We start from the raw sequence: 16,124 nt of genomic DNA, 5'->3' as shown, positions 1-16,124 counted from the left end.
CATAGTTTAAAGTATTTGTTTAAAAAATCAAGAAGAAAATACACATAAACCATTTTGCAGTAACTTTGATGCGCAATGTGATTCTGCGCACCCACTCTTAAAGATAGCGACGCAAGGCATTGTGGTACTTCCTTTCTCTCCGAGGCCATATTGGAGTTAGCTCACAGTAAGAATTGCTCTGCCTTTAACTTTAAAAAGAAACATTTTCCACGACATTTTTGACCTTTTATTTCAATCAGTTCTTTGACGAATGTCTTCTCCTCTCTTCCCGTGTTCGCAGGTTTGGCCGAAAAGGACTAAACCGCAAAAATGGTGGCAGCAAAGAAGACGGTGAGTGCCGTGTAATGAGGCCGGGGCACACGCTGCTTCACGTGGACGCGTTTATATGTCAGGGCCCATTAACAGGCTCAGAAAGTCTTTATATAATTATTACTAAGCGTTGACACGCGATGATTAATTATACGCGTTGGATTGTTGCATTTTAACCTCTCACTGTTAACACGTTTGTTCTCTAACGTGTGCACATACATTTACGTTGTCGAGCTAACTGGCTAATGCTAACTTCGCACTTAAGTGTCTGAGATTGTACTCTTACTGAAAGGTATGTACTTAAAAACGACCCTTTCTATCCTGTGTTTGGGCACAAATTGATGGTCACAAAATGTATTTCAAAATAACTGTGTCTGCTACGGCTTTCGTGCCAATTGGGCGCTGTCCCTGACGGTACATGTGTTTCTATGTCCAGAAAAAGTCCTTGGAGTCCATCAACTCCCGTCTCCAGCTGGTGATGAAAAGTGGGAAATACGTGCTGGGCTACAAACAGTCCCAAAAGATGATCCGTCAGGGAAAAGCCAAGCTGGTCATCCTGGCCAACAACTGCCCTGCCCTCAGGTGAGTCGAAAAGGACAGTCATCTAATTTAATTAAATTATTTATTTAATTTAAGATTTGGATCTTAAATCTGTCATATAATCTGTCTATGATGTGACGTCGTTATTGTAGCAGACAGTGTGTTGTGAACGAACCCATGTTTAATCAAAGATGAGAAAACAGTGATGTGAAGAGGTCCGTTGATAGTTAAACCTTCCTTTAACTATTGAAGTATGTTCTCTAAAGCTTACACTGACCTATGAGTTATTCAATTACCACAATGTCTAAAGTGTTTACAACAGCTGAGTTGTTGACAGTGCAAAATGTGTTAGGTCATTTCATATGTGATTATTAAATATAGATTTAAGTGTTGTTATACTTGTCATAAAACTGCTCTAAAACTCACCAACATTTAATTAGAGAGTTAATTACATCTAGTAGACAGTGGACAGAATTTTTAGTTATTGTGATAGTAATTATATGGTTTAACATGGATTAGGCAGTTGTCTGTAGAAACTAGTCTGTCCCTGTACAATGGTTAACTAAGTTTTAAAGTTGTCTTCGAATTCTGTAGCTCTTTGAATTGTTCTCGTGTATTTTTCTATATATATATTATACTATATCTATATGATGTATTGTCTTCTGGTTTAATTTTGTTTGTTCCTGTTTGAATTCATTCTAATTGATGCCCTGTGAAGCACTTTGTTCAACTTTGAGGTGTTGTAACGTGCTGTAGAAAATTGTTGATTGATAATATTGACATTGACTGATGTCAATATTACTGACTGATTGACTGACAAGGATTCTGAAATAGTAATCAAATAAGTAACTCTGTCATGTTTACTGTAGGGACCGATGTTATATACTAGATGTTTGTTTATTTATTTCTGGTCCTTTACTCTTTCATGACGTTTTTATTTCTGCACTGCTGTGTTTAGGAAATCAGAGATTGAGTACTACGCCATGCTGGCCAAGACCGGTGTCCACCACTACAGTGGAAACAACATTGAGCTTGGCACCGCTTGTGGTAAATACTACAGGGTGTGCACACTGGCCATCATTGATCCTGGTGAGTGTCTGCTGTGAAGTCACTGAGTTCCCTGAGCTTGAAATAAAATGTATTGATGAATAACATTGGTCTTGTAGTATGTGTATATATTTATTTTTGTCTTTCACCAAATCAGATGATTTTACTGTGTGCATTAGTGCTTAGTGATAAGTTTTATTTTTTTCAAATGTTGTGACCCATTGTCTTCTGGTCTTCTATTCACAGGCGATTCTGACATCATCAGGAGTATGCCCGACCAGCAGCCACAGGCTCAGTAGAACTGGTACCCTGACCCTGTTGTTATATAAATAAAGAGTTAACAGTTCATTTTCCTCTTCTGTTTTTTTTCCCAGATCACTATTTTCACTCGCTGTCCATGGGTTAAACCACGTTATTTCTACTGTTAGTTCAACCACTTTGCACTTTGAGTTTTTGTCTCAAAATGTAAAATGTTTGAATGTTGAACTCTTAACCAACCAGTGGAATGGGCAATAGAAAACGCCAAGCGAGGTGTTGGTCCTGCTTGTGTCCACAAGAGGGCAGCAGTGTTTCCTGTTTCCAGTTACTACTGTTTGTCGTTTGCAATAGAAAACGCAGACCAAACGAGGTGTTGGTCCTGCTTGTGTCCACAAGAGGGCAGTACTGTTATCTGTTTCCAGTTACTACTGTTTGTCGCTTTGTGTACTTTTCTGTACTGTATTGTAAAAACGTAAAAGAAAAGAAACTCTAAATATCAAACAGTACTGACTTGTCTCGAAGTTGATGACGGGATTATCAGTTCATGTGTCGACCAGCTGTCTGCGTATCATCACGTAGCTGTGTCAATTACACAACAGCTGATATTAAGGTTGTTTTTTTTGTTGTTGTTGTTGTTTTTACCGGTAGTCCCCCTACATAATCCTTTCAGCTGCTTCATCTGTAGCTTGTTGACTGTAATGAAGACCTTGTAAGTCGCTGCTTCTGATTCCTCCAGATATACTATGAGTCAATATGTACTGTTAAAAATATTTTACTTCACATAGCATCTACACTAGGCTTTAATCACTTTAAGTTTAATTGAAAATGATTGTAGTGAACTGAAGACCAGGATGTGAGATGTTCTCCAGAGAAGACTGAGGACCTAGTACCTCGGGAGATTTGTCTCCAACCTTTATCTATCATCCTGGTTTGGCCCAGTTTAGTCCACTCACTCTTTCTCTAATCCGTAGTCATTGTTCCCTGTTATACAGAATCAAATTATCCTGCATGATCTTTTTTTCCCCCACGTGCAGCAGATTATTAAATAAGGACAACTTTAAAATAGAAGTCAATCCATTCAGAGCTCTGCTCTTTTACATGGCTGTTGTCTTTGGTGTTCTGCTGTTCAGGGACTTCTGTCTTCTATTCATTGCAGAGTTGTTTTTGTGCTTCCTTTCTGTTGTTGATGTAACTCAGTATTTTCTAGGCTAACTGTTTTGCTCACCTTTTCCAATTTTTAAGCATATGTCATTTCTGGTGACTGAATGTCCTTCTGGGCTAACATTTAGCTGTTAATTGGCTATTGTTTGGAGCAACTTTTAAGCTAACCCTCAGGTATGCGTTGTCTAATTTGGCACTTTCTGAATTTGCTTTTTAGTGGTTGAGTGGCTAAGATGTCACATTTGTTGACTGTCTTTTAGTAGCTTTTCTCCCAACTTTTGTCATATATATTTTAACTATATGATATTATAATGTAGTCAAATCGGGAACAGTAAACTAAACCAACTACTGTGACTATTAAAGTCATTTAAGTACGATTACTATTATTTCTTCCTTCTCTCTATGCAGCCTTCATTTTTTACATCCCTAATAATTTGAACAGAAGCAGAGAGCAGACGTGACCCACTTTGTTGTGCATTTGTTGCATTGTTCCTATTTGTAGTGTTCCACAGGCAGGAAGTAGGTGAAGTGGTTTGTCTGTCTAATGTATCACTGTCAGCCCAGAGGTAAATCCAGGCTTTGTTTCAGAGCAGTGCTGCACTGTTGTTGATCTGCAGTTCATCGAGGAGAGTCGATCTGTGAGGGCAGCAGGAGTCACTCATCAGTGTATAACTACAAAAAACTCTGAATGGTCCATCTGTCATTTAAATGCTGCACACTGGATTTTTTTTATTAGACATGAAAATATTAAGACACCAGACAAAGAACTCCAGATGTGGGTTAATTTGACTTTTTATTGTTGAGAATTGAAGACATGATCTCATGCAGATCCAACAAGAGGAGGAGAAGCATTGAAGGACAGTCTGGAGTGATTCTAACAAACCATACAGATTCTCTAATCCCCACAGGACTGGGCTTAAAGTTTCTCGATTAAGTCATATTACTGATTTGATTGGAGGCTTCTGTCGTTCAGTGTTGTTGGATTTGCAGCAGCCATGGTCATAACTCACACAGGGATGATGATGATGAAGCCCAACAGTGGGCTGCATCACCAACTACAGTATTAGTATCAAATAAACTACTACTTATGGTACATGTATTTACAGGTCTCTACTGCATAGAAACTCTGTTACATTTAATTTGTACTTGGAAATTATTGGAAAGAGTAGGATTATTTATGATTAAGACTCGTCTGATTTACTATAACGTGGTATAAAACGTGGGAAAACTCTGGCTCCTTGTACTCTGTATAGATTTGTGCTACTATGCAGTACTTTTTTTAAATCCCCATCCATCATCAATTTCCAAACAGGTCACCAATACAGAAACAGACTCAACATAGTATTAAAGATTTTTCCAATACATACAATGGAAGCTTGAGATCACATAATGACACATACACACTCACTCACTCATACAACCGCACAGATACAGCATCTGAATGCACAGTAGCACGTCACACTGACTTTACAGGAACACGTTCAGTCTGTCTTGTAAAAACAATTGCATCTACATCTACACACAGACAAATGTTACCACAGGTTGAAACTTTTTTGTGTGTGTGTGTGTTGTCTTTTGTATGTGTATCTACTTGTAAAGTATGTGTGTGTTCAAGGAGAAATCTTGACTCTGAACCTTTTTCATATCTTTAGTGACCACAGCCTGGTTGTACAACAGCCCAAACATGGGGACAGATTTCACTTGAAATGCTCAAAATAGCTTTGCAAATGTGAAGCAACATGAACTTGTACAGTCTATAACAAACAGTACAAACACTAGGTTTATGTGGTTTTCACAATGACTGACCGATACAATCACTCAATATCTCTTTAGGAACAAAGACATGTTTCATAGCATTTGTAAGAACATGTTGAGGATGCTCAGTGGTGCAAAACATGCTTTCAAGCTTTATTAGCCAGAGGTGAGCATTGGAACAGCCAGACTGTTTTAAAAACAGTAGCACAAATGTTCATCTGCAGTATGTTGTTGCTGAACAGTTGGACATTACGCTGTAGCTGCATTAATGTCTTCACAGATAACAGAAGGCTGTGGAAAGGTAATTTTGGGAGGCTGTGGTTAGAAAGTCATTGTTTGGGCAGTTTTTGACTTGCAGTTGATTGGTTAACAGGATTACAGACAGAATACTACAGCAGGAAGACATTATTGGTCAATGATTTTTTTTTCTTATATAATATCCTGCAGGACCAGCTACATCTATACACATATATTTTTAATATCACAACAGGACAGCTTTCACATTTCACATATTTCTCTCTCAGTTTTCACTGTTATACAAAAAGTCTTACAAAAAAAGACCCCCGACATTACATTCAATGAAGGAACGTAGTCCGTTTCTGACGAAAAGTGCTCTTGCATAACTGATCATTTGTTGCTTCCCGGCTCTAATTCCTTCACCATCTCTTTAGGTAGTTTTTTTTTCCCGTACAAGACCACGAGGGAGATTCACAGTATTGGGGGGTTAACAGTTGGTGGCCACATTTCACTCAAAGTTGAATTGCAAACTAATCTGGGACAGGGGTGTTCAAGAGCTCAGATGCTGCCAGGGAGTCAGCAGCTACCAAGCAGAGGGCTAGGTGTTGGTCAGGGAATGTCCCCAAAGTAGCTGTCCTTTGAGGAGAAGGGAGGACAATGGGTTGTAGGCAACTGACAGATGAAGGGCAAAGTTGATGACAACACTGGCTCAGAATCACAAAATCTACAGGTGGCAGGAATCCAAGGTGAAACCAGCTTTTAAGACTTTGTTGCTTCTATTTAGCCACAAAAAAGATCCTACAGTTGAAGAGAGATGTGGTGAGAGTACAAAGGTGGTTGTAGGATAAAGGTTCCAGCAGTGAGAACATCACTCATGCCCCCATATATTGAGGGGGGGGATCCTTGGGCGGGATGGCAATGGCTTCCTCATACGGTGGGAGAAGAACCTAAAGTGATAAATGCAAAGGATTATTAGAAGCAAGGAACAGGAAGCGTATGTTAACTCTGAGATTGCCCCTACAGCAGCTCTAGTCACTGTGGCGTGTTTCCAACCAGTTCTTTTAAACTTTGTCCTTCATTCTATAGAAATCACCGAGGGCCACTGTGGTGTGTACACCAACACACACGGCCAGTCCATCTCTGTAAACGCTGTTATAAAACCAGCCTGCTGCTAACACACTGGGGGAGAGAGAGAGAGGGAGAATATTCCCAGAGGGGATGGAGATGTGAACCAGCCAGGGAGGCCCAGCGAACACATCACATGTTGGACTGGAAATGAAGTGGACAAGCAGACTATTATGTAACATGTCCAGAAGAGACAGGGAAGGACAGAGATATGTGGAGAGAGGGCGAGAGAGAGGGTGAGAGCAAGCAGGAGGGGGTGGAGGAGGGTTAAAGTGAGGAAGAGGGACGACCCTGGTGCATTTTAATGGCATTTATATAAAAGCAGAGCAGATAAGCAGCTGGGTACTTGATGTCCGAGGCTGTAAGAAGCCATTTAGACACAGTGAGGAGGGGGTTCTAACAGTAGAGAGTGATGGAGTGTTTTTCACGCTCTGCTGAGTTCTTATACGCATTTGTCATTGCCATTTATTAGAATATGGACTGCATCTTTTTCCATGTTGTTATTTCTGCTGTAAGTGTAGACAACTGGTGCAGTTCAGATGCAGCTGTGAAGCCTGCGTGTCCTGACAGACTGGTGATTTGTCCCAAAATGTAAAGATGTTTCATAGAATAAAAGGATATTGTACTGTAGAAATATTATAATATAATAGTCCCTCTAGTGAATTCTCTCTTAATAACATCTTCAAACTTTTAGATCCCATAATTTTTTATAGATGTTTCCACAACAGTGCTGTCAATCACTCCTCCAGGCTGATACATTTAAGTTTTCTAAATTTCTCCTGTATGACAGTAGTCCTCTTTATCTGAACCAAACATCACATATGGCAGCATTTGCATTAGAAACAACAAATTCAGCGTCAGCTGGTTGAGCTCTTGCCCTGTGGTGGTGTCTGTTTCATAAGGTTAAAAAGAAAAACGTCAGCAGTGGCCCTGGGACACAACAATACAAGGACAGTGATGAGGTGGTGTGTACTGAGGAAACAGAGGACAGGAGACAGATGGGATTAATGTCTTACGTATGAGTGTTGAGGATTATGGATGGACACAGACGGACGACTGGAAACCATGACTGTGCTAAACCTACTGACTCAGAGTTAAGAAGGACGGCTTTCAAACACAATGTAAATATATAGGATGCAATTCTGTGCATTAACACAGATGTTGACAAATTTAGCTATGGCTAGTGCATCATTGCCTCCATTTTGCCTCTTGCTTGCTCAGTTGAGCTTGTCTGAGTTAGCCAATCAGAGTAGGGCAAATAATGACGCCTGCTATTTTGACCACATGACCTACTGAATGACTAACAAGTTATTTAACTAAGTCTAAAGTTGGATCTACCACAAATTGAAATTGTAATTTTGTGATTTTTTTTATTTACCTTTTGAAAAACACAATTCCATTTTTATAGCTGTAAACACAGTAACAGTTATTATGCGATTTAAATTTTTAGTAAAACTTTAAAAAGTCAGTGGTGTTAGTTCTTTGGACTGCAGTGACATACAAAAATAAACCTATTTATATTGTAGTATTTTAGTTTTTCTGGATTTTACTACCGTAACTACAGTAGTACATGTTCAGACAGTGGTGATGTCATATTTTTACAACATTTAACAATAGTTAACCAAGAGCATGTGAGTCATACCAAATTTAAAAATCCATACCGCAACAGCAGTTACATTGCAGTCTGGTGACGTGGAGTCTAGTCTGTCTTTGTGGTGCAGCGTTGGCAGGTTAGTTTGAGGACTCACCGTGGTATCGTTGGTGGTGACGTAAACCAGGACCTCCGTGGTTCCCCTGCCACTGACGTATCGGTAGCAGTTCCACACACATCCAATCAGGTAGGCCTGTCCCAGAGAGGTGAAACAGAGAGGACACGGTGACCTCAGGATACATCCTGTCCACTTTTCATTATTAAGGCTGCTGCTCACTATGATCTCATCCATTTATTGAGGTTACGGAGGAGGACGGCTATAACACATCCTTGAACACACCATTACCTTCAGGACTGTGTTGTGTCCACCTCCTCTGTGAGAATAAAGACAGACGGGGACACATGGCTATTCATTCCAATTACTGAAAAATATATAAACTATACTGAGTGTGTGTGTGGACGTTTCCGGCTTTTCTTTTCACTGGCAGGGCTTTTCCTTCACTGAGGTTGAGGTTTTGTCTGACTTGGCAGAGTAACAGGAGAGTCATTGTGTGGATGTGTGATTAGCCTACTGAGTCGGTACCTTCGCCAGCCATAGAAGCAACCAACCAGGAAGCCCGTAGGACTGCTGGCAAATCACTTTACCATCTGCTGATTTGACCTGCTCTATTTGTGTGACACTAGCTGTAGAACTGAGATCAATTTAAACACTGCATAAACACAGCACACAATTGAATGCAAAACTGCAGCTGTAAAACAAAACTGTAGTTCTTTGTTAATAGATTGTTGTATTAGTTGTTGTATTAGGCACATACTGTAAAACTGAATATGACAAAATGCAAAAATGCAGTGATTAGATGGACAGAAACTAGAAAGGACAATATTCTCCCTCACCCAAAATGCTATACTCCTCTTCTCTAATCTTTCTCATTGGTTATCTGTTTCTAACCTCATCTCCTATCTTTTCTTCCTCCAGCTCCTTTCCCTTCCTGTCCCGTCTGTAAGACATTTATGCCAAGTGCAGTTGAGTGGAAGGATGCTGGTTCAAAAGGAACTCCAACAGCTGCAGCCTCTGTGCAGAGAGCGTGATGTGTCTTTCAGATTTCAGATCTGCTTCATTTCCAAGAGAGTGACTTAACTATAATCGCCACAAGTTAGAGTGCCCAGTACACTGTGTGCAGGCCATTAGTATAAAAGAGTTCTATTGATTTCCTTCACTTGAAAATGTCAAGAATACGCTGAGGAACCCCACATCTATATCAGATCTTTATTATTGAGTTTAAGAGAAACGTGCGGTTGAATCATAACATGCACTTTGTTGTGACGCAGCCTCAGTCATGACATTTAAAACTCTGAGTCTGGTAGTGTCCTCCGGTGGCTGCTTCCTGTCATGAAGCCTCAGAGCTGATGGTAGATATCTCAACATTTTGCGGTCTAAGCTTAGAGGTGAAAAAGCTTGATTTGATTGTACAGTTGACTGCAACATCCTATCACATCCTGTCCTATAGCCTTGGAGCAACGCTGAGTCCACTGAACCATCCATGCGGCAAAGGGGAATTAGCCTGACAGGAGTGGGTTTCCTGTCGTCCCCGACCCAATGTTCACTGGCTGTGTGATAATCTCATGGAGAACATTGATGATGGAAAGGTTCACACTGGCAGATTCATTATATATGCCGTATGTTGCAGTGTGGCCTGAAATGTGTGTGAGTGAAATGTAATTGCTTTAATCAGATTGCCAAGTGATGAGGAAAATCTATAAAAAGAAGCAGTTTATGACTGAACAAAGAGTAAGATCTGTGTAATGATGTGTCGCATATTCACGTGGTCCGACAAGTGAATCTTGATGTCTGTTCCTGTTGGGTGACTGTGTTTTAGATTTAGTGGTACTAATGTAAGTGAGTGGTTTAACAGGATTTGACCGTACACCATTATTATCTGAACCTGTTATTTACTGCAGGTAAACATTCGTACAACAGCATGTTTAAAGATGAGGCATTTCTCAGATATAACACGTGGACACACGTGCACAGTGCTAACGAGTATATTCTTCAGAAATGTAATTTGTTTATTGACCAGGTACTTTGTGCTCAGTGTGAAAGAAAATAAAAGAAACCCCTGCAGGATGTACCTAAGAAATTGTGTTCACAATCATAAAACCAATGTAATGGTGGACAAACTGAAAACCAACACCTTCAGTCACAGCTGACATCACTGCAGAGACAATAAAAAAGACAAAAACTCTGCAGAATAGGAGCTCGTGCAGCAACGCACGGACCCTTTGTCAGCTTACCTTGAAGGAGAGGATGCAGCCGATGAAGAGGAGGACTGCAAAAACTAGGCACAAGTTGTTGGTGGACATGATGTCCTCTTTGTAAGGGAATGTCCCTGGCTGAAAAGAGAGGAGGAGGTAAATTTAGGTAAAGAAAAAAATTACAAATAAAAGCAGGGAAAGGACAGAAAAAGGAAATGTGAAAAACAGAAATGAATACACAGTAAGTTGCAGTTAAAATTGACTTGACCTGAACTGTCATGCAGTAATGCATCATTTAAAAAACAAAAACAATTATTTACGTAACTTAAAAGTAGTTTGGAAGCTATGATGCAAATCCAGTTCTAACTGCATTACATGTTAAAACTATCAGATTTACACATTCAACTGGACTCAAAAACTTTTATTATCCTGTTTCCCAATTTAAAACATGTTGAGCTATATGAGATGCTGTTTTTTTTTGTAGTTGTATTTGAAATAGTATTACACAGTAATACTCACCAGCTGCTGGAGGTAGTCCTGCACTGTATTGGGATAAACCACCACACTTATGGCTACCAGTGTATTAAGGGCAAAGTCAAAGACTTGGTAGCAGAAGAATGGAATAATCCAAGCAGCATGTTGCTTCAAAGGACACACACAATAAAAAAATATTTTCTGTCCATGAATATTGATCATGTCTGGACGGAAATGTTGTTTATTTACCTTGTAAGCACCATATGTTGCCATGCCACATATGAGAATCATGAGTAAAGATATTGCAGTAGCTATGCAGATGTCTGCAGAGAGAAAGCACAGACACCTTTTAGGCACAGAATCTGTCTGCCATGTCCAACACGTGGATCGTTGTTATGCAAGTGGAGCTGAATTTGACAAAAAAAAAAAAAAGAGACAAAAAAAGAAACAACAATTTTCTATATTCTATATTTCTATATCATATTACAGCTGAAAAATGACTAATGAGTCCCTGCAGCAGTGGAAGGAAGATATTTTTATTTGCAGTTTGATAAAACTGATACTAGAGCCACACTAACACACTGGAGTCACTGCTTATTTGGGTTTTCTTTACATCTAACAACAGCAATTAAAACATTGTTGACACCATGTAATGCCCCAATTTGTTTTAACTATGATTGCATTCATTGTAAGCATGCATATATAAATGATGACAGGGTTTGACAAATGACAACTTCTGACTTATGTTGCAGAAGGGACACCGCTGTTGGCAGGATAACATTTGTTGTAGTTTTAATCCACTGGAGAATAGGAGCGGTGGTTTGTAGCCAGTGACAGTGCCTGGGTCTGTGGTGTTCCAGAGGGAACTGTGATGGTGATGATGATAATGATCGCTGCTGGAGGGGAAACACTGAAAATGCACATGCACTCTGATTTGTTCTCTATGGTGTGGAGCCTACTCAGCTTACTGTATGACTGTGCTGAGAGCAGCATTCAGCGAAGAGTGGTGATGAGCAGACAGGAGAGCTGATGTTACAGATGCAGAAACACACTATGCTGATTTTAATGAGCTCCCTTAGCCGAAAATGTAGCATAACCAAGCTTTCCGACATGACTCTGAGGAATAATAGTTTAGTGTCATGGTTTTGTAACAGTGCACTTTATCACTATTTTAAAGACATTTTAATGAAAATCTAATGTATGCACTATGTAAAGTGACACATTAATAATATAGTATGCAGGCTGGGGCTGCAGTGGGACAGTCTTAGGAGACCCTCCAGCCATGAATTAAGTTCTGGGTTTGATGAGACCTGCTCAGGTTGTGTCTGGAAGGGCATTAATTGTAAAACTGCGGACTGTAGCTGTGGTGGTCCAGAAGTTAATCATAGTAGGATGCCTGAATTGTCTTAGTACAAACAACAACAAACAAGCAGTGTTGTTTATATGCAGTGAAGTTGCTGTTTTACTGTAAAGTACAACCCCAGCCACTGTTTATATCCATACAAAAACTGGTTCTTTGCGTTTGTCTCATTAAATAACAGCTGGACAACATAATGTTATTGTTTTTTTTTTGGTGTTGCTGAAGAACTCCAAGTTCAAGCTAACTTTACAGCGCCCTCTTCTGAATTCAGAAGAGGGCACTGGATTCAGAAGAGGGCACCTAATGTACTTCAGAAAGTCTTTTAAGCTCAGTTCTTTTTGTTTAAATTTTAATTTTCTACAATTTAAATTAAAATAAATAGACGATGAGACAGCCCTGTTCTGATTGCACAATAAATTGCTTACTGCTGGATCATTTGTACCAGGCTGGATATGTAACAGTGTGGGGATTAGCTATACTCACTTGCATCGTCCATGACATCAATGTCAGTGCCCAGCTCAGAGCTGGTAAGGTGGTAGCGGTACTGAACTGGGTCATAGAGAGCTGACAGCAGGATGAGTAGGACCACCGCATTGATGAGCTGCGGGAAAAAGGAATCAATGTTAAATTTTATGTTGGCATTAAAAAGTACATTCACATCTATTTATAAATGTATTACTAATTTGTGATAAGTACAAAGAAGATCACATTACTATTGGATCATACAGCTCATCAGTACTGTTTGCAGTAAAAAATCTAAAATCTAATTGTGAATGTCTTCTCCTGGGTTTTGTCTTAACAGAGTTTGTCAGCACACAAATGATTATCAGAAAGGTCAAAAAGACTCAGGGGACTAACACTTACGAAAGGTCATGGATTTACCGAGCTTACTGAACTATGTTTATGACTTACGTTATCCTGTGAGTAAAAACGGAAACAAAATATCTATATATAGAATAGAGCAGCATAAATACAAGTCGAGCCAAATGGGCTGGGGAGGTTACTACGTCACTGAATGCATCTAGATCGATTTTAAGATTCCAATGATTGACTTTAAATGTGTTTTCTTTTCTTGCTGCCTTATCTTCTCTCACCAAAAGCGCTTTGTTATAAATTATCAGTAAGTCCTCTCCATTCAAAGGCTTATTAACAATCCTGCAATGCTGACTGCTGGTTAGTTACCAAAATGGAGGCGGGTCTTTGGGGTTAGGTGATGGCTTACTGAGGCAACCTGGTCTAAAGAGACCAGAGTGCAAAGCCTCCTATCCTTACATAAATCATTTGTAATAATTAATTTATTTTTTACAAAGTTGCTCTTTCCTGTTTCTCGTCTGGTTTTATGCATAACATTGCCAAAAATATCATCTCTGTCCCTTTTTAATCTAATATAGAAGTAACAAGCATCATGTTTTTTTTTTGGTTTTTTTTGCAATACCTAAAGACACCACCTGGTATAATTAAAAATGTATTATTTAGCCTGACAGAATTGGGATGAGTGAACTCAGATTGCCAAAGTCAGCAGCTGATATTAAAGTAGTGAGTACGCACAAACAAATGAGGTTATACCACTCAGTTTCACAATGACTCAGGTAGTGTGGCGTGTCCAAATTTTGTACATTTTTAATAGTAATACTTAGATAAATATTTAACTTTAAATACTTTAAATACTAAATTTTATATTATCAGAAGTTAAAGAAAAATTCCAAATCTCTAGCTTCTAAATATTTTCTAAAAACATTTTAATCCAATTTATTATTTTTTTGGACAATATATCGAAGACCTGAATTAAATTCGGAGATATCTGATGCATCACTTCATCATCTCTACACATTTCTCAGTGAAAGCAAAAGCTAATAAAAAGAAACAGCTATTTAATGACCTCCCAAAATTCGTGACCCAGTTCTTTCTGACTGTTTTAAATTGTAGGAGTTGGATAATTTGGTGTTATAGGGAAACTGAACGCCTTGGTCACGTTGATTGACCGTTACAAACATGGTAACAACAGGCTGATAATGTTGTTATATTGACAAATAAGCAGGATGCCGTTAGAATGAGCTGTTATCAATGGTAACTGAGGACATGTTTGAAGTGACAAACAAACAAAAAAAACAGAGCAAGATAAAAATGGAAAGAAAACAGCAGCAGTAACAGTAGCTAGCGCTTAGCTTTGAGCTGCAAAACTCAACAGCACTTGACACTCAATCTGACGATCCCTCGCCCATATTTGTGTATTTTGGTGATCAGTGTTACTCACCATGTACCATATTCCCAGAATGATGGTGCCCGTTCGTACATGGCAGCAGAGGCAGCAGCTCGTCGAGTACCACCGCTCCCACGGCAAAATCATCTTTGTTCCTTCTGAAAAAAGGACTTTCTAGTTCATGAATGCTGGACGAAAATGAATAATGTTGAAGTTAAACAGTTAGATCGGAACAATAGCTGTCCTGCTTACTTGCGTGTTAGGACCGTTACATACACCGTCTGTTTGAATCGATGCTTGAGTGAGTGAACGGACAGAGAACCGTTAATCTGGCTCATCCCGGAGTCACGTGACCGCGGGAGGCACACAGAGCAGCTGAGCTGGCTCAGGAGGGTGAGGGAGTTTAAACTCTCTGAAATCATGTTTAATTTCTCTCGTTGTTCTTGTTTGAAAAGGACCACGCGGTTAAAGCAAGTCTTAGTTGTTGCGTGTGGACAGATCAAGGTCATTTTCGACAACTAGAGGTTGGGTTTCTGTTGGGTGTATATTAAAATAGTCACAAACATGGGTATGGGGCCCACAAATAGGTATCAGACATAGATTCTGAATAAAAAAATGACTGTTTCTATAGTGAAACAGTGAAATTAGACCAGCAACAGTGATTTTGTTTTTATTTGAAACTAAATAAATTGAAGTCTTCCGGAATATTTAAGATAATAATAATAAAGAAATAATAAAGAAAACCAGATTTGGACAGATCATAGTTTAAAATAACTGAGTATAAGTGATTTTCTTACAAGTGTTGAAAGAAGGCTAATTAGACCGAGAATTCTCATTTATTGTTTTCTAATTTATCATGAATCCATATACTAGATAACTAGTTTAATCACACTGAAACAAAAATGACTGGGATTTACGTAAGCTGCACATAGGGTTCATTTAGTTTTAGTAGTCTGTCTTAAAATATTTTGACTAACCTTGTTTGATGTTAATGGAAAGATATGGAAAATATAATAAAAAATACAAATATTTCTGATCATTTATTTTATCAAGATCCATGTTTGATTGGAGATCTAAAATGTTATTAAGAAACTTATCATATGTTCTCTAATTATTTATGTTTCTCTTTAAATTTCTATAAATTTGTACACACAGCTACAGATTCTTTCACGTTAATAGTTAAATTGACGTCATTTCTTCTCCCTAATCTGCGCATGCGTAGCAACAGCTTGTAAATTATACCGGAAATGCTCGCTCTTGTTTTTCAAACAAACAAAATTTAGGTCGTTGTCGAGTGTGCGTGGATGTTACGAAGGGAAGATAACTTGACACAAACAAACTTTTAACGTTTTAGCTACATAATGAAGTAGTTTCTATTGATATTCAGCCATTTTATGGACACTAGTGCGTTAGTTTTTTTCTAGCTAAACTTTTTTGTCGTCACGTTAACCTGCTAGCCGCTAGCGTGTGCTACGGCCAAGGGTTTTCATATCTGTGGACAGTACAGCGGATGGCTCGTCCGGAAAAGACAAATGTTTGAAAAATCAAAAGGTAAGAATTAAACTTTGAGGATGGTTTTCTGTTATTGCACCTAAGTAAATTTCTTCAGTTCTACAAAATCGTTCTGCATTAACGATAATTTACACTGCGGGACCTTTAAATTTACGCAATTTCTCTCGATAGTTTGCGCATAAGTAGCAAGAGAGGACATTTAAATTAAACCGGAAATATTGCTCTTGTTTATCAAACAAACA

The 16,124-nt window shown here is 38.9% G+C and overlaps 2 protein-coding genes across 2 annotated transcripts; one reads left to right on the top strand and one right to left on the bottom strand.

Moving 5' to 3' along the window:
- The first annotated feature begins 77 nt into the window (after window positions 1-77).
- rpl30 (ribosomal protein L30) lies at window positions 78-2,244 on the top strand. The gene is made up of 5 exons (XM_008331659.3): window positions 78-166; window positions 281-330; window positions 746-891; window positions 1,808-1,938; window positions 2,143-2,244. The coding sequence occupies exons 2-5, from the start codon at window positions 310-312 to the stop codon at window positions 2,193-2,195; spliced, it is 351 nt and encodes a 116-aa protein (XP_008329881.1). The 5' UTR covers window positions 78-166; window positions 281-309; the 3' UTR covers window positions 2,196-2,244.
- A 1,847-nt stretch (window positions 2,245-4,091) lies between these two features.
- On the bottom strand, window positions 4,092-14,955 carry laptm4b (lysosomal protein transmembrane 4 beta). The gene is made up of 8 exons (XM_008331658.3): window positions 14,623-14,955; window positions 14,425-14,528; window positions 12,654-12,771; window positions 11,060-11,133; window positions 10,856-10,978; window positions 10,376-10,474; window positions 8,181-8,276; window positions 4,092-6,254 (listed from the first exon to the last, which is right to left on the bottom strand). The coding sequence occupies exons 2-8, from the start codon at window positions 14,515-14,517 to the stop codon at window positions 6,180-6,182; spliced, it is 678 nt and encodes a 225-aa protein (XP_008329880.1). The 5' UTR covers window positions 14,518-14,528; window positions 14,623-14,955; the 3' UTR covers window positions 4,092-6,179.
- Window positions 14,956-16,124: the final 1,169 nt, after the last annotated feature.

Source organism: Cynoglossus semilaevis, chromosome 18 (genome assembly GCF_000523025.1).
Source record: "Cynoglossus semilaevis isolate Cse_v1.0 chromosome 18, Cse_v1.0, whole genome shotgun sequence".
Classification (NCBI taxonomy): domain Eukaryota; kingdom Metazoa; phylum Chordata; class Actinopteri; order Pleuronectiformes; family Cynoglossidae; genus Cynoglossus; species Cynoglossus semilaevis.
The sequence above is the reverse complement of the archived record's forward strand: the minus strand, read 5'-3'. Positions and strand labels throughout refer to the sequence as shown.

Excerpts from the sequence above, each read along its gene's own strand:
- rpl30 (XM_008331659.3), top strand. The coding sequence starts at position 310 with ATGGTGGCAGCAAAGAAGACG. Across the intron at positions 892-1,807 it reads AACAACTGCCCTGCCCTCAG|GAAATCAGAGATTGAGTACT; the intron begins GTGAGTCGAAAA and ends TGCTGTGTTTAG. Across the intron at positions 1,939-2,142 it reads ACTGGCCATCATTGATCCTG|GCGATTCTGACATCATCAGG; the intron begins GTGAGTGTCTGC and ends TTCTATTCACAG.
- laptm4b (XM_008331658.3), bottom strand. The coding sequence starts at position 14,517 with ATGATTTTGCCGTGGGAGCGGTGGTACTCGACGAGCTGCTGCCTCTGC. Across the intron at positions 11,134-12,653 it reads TGATGTCATGGACGATGCAA|ACATCTGCATAGCTACTGCA; the intron begins GTGAGTATAGCT and ends TTCTCTCTGCAG. Across the intron at positions 8,277-10,375 it reads GCTGCATCCTCTCCTTCAAG|GCCTACCTGATTGGATGTGT; the intron begins GTAAGCTGACAA and ends TCTCTGGGACAG.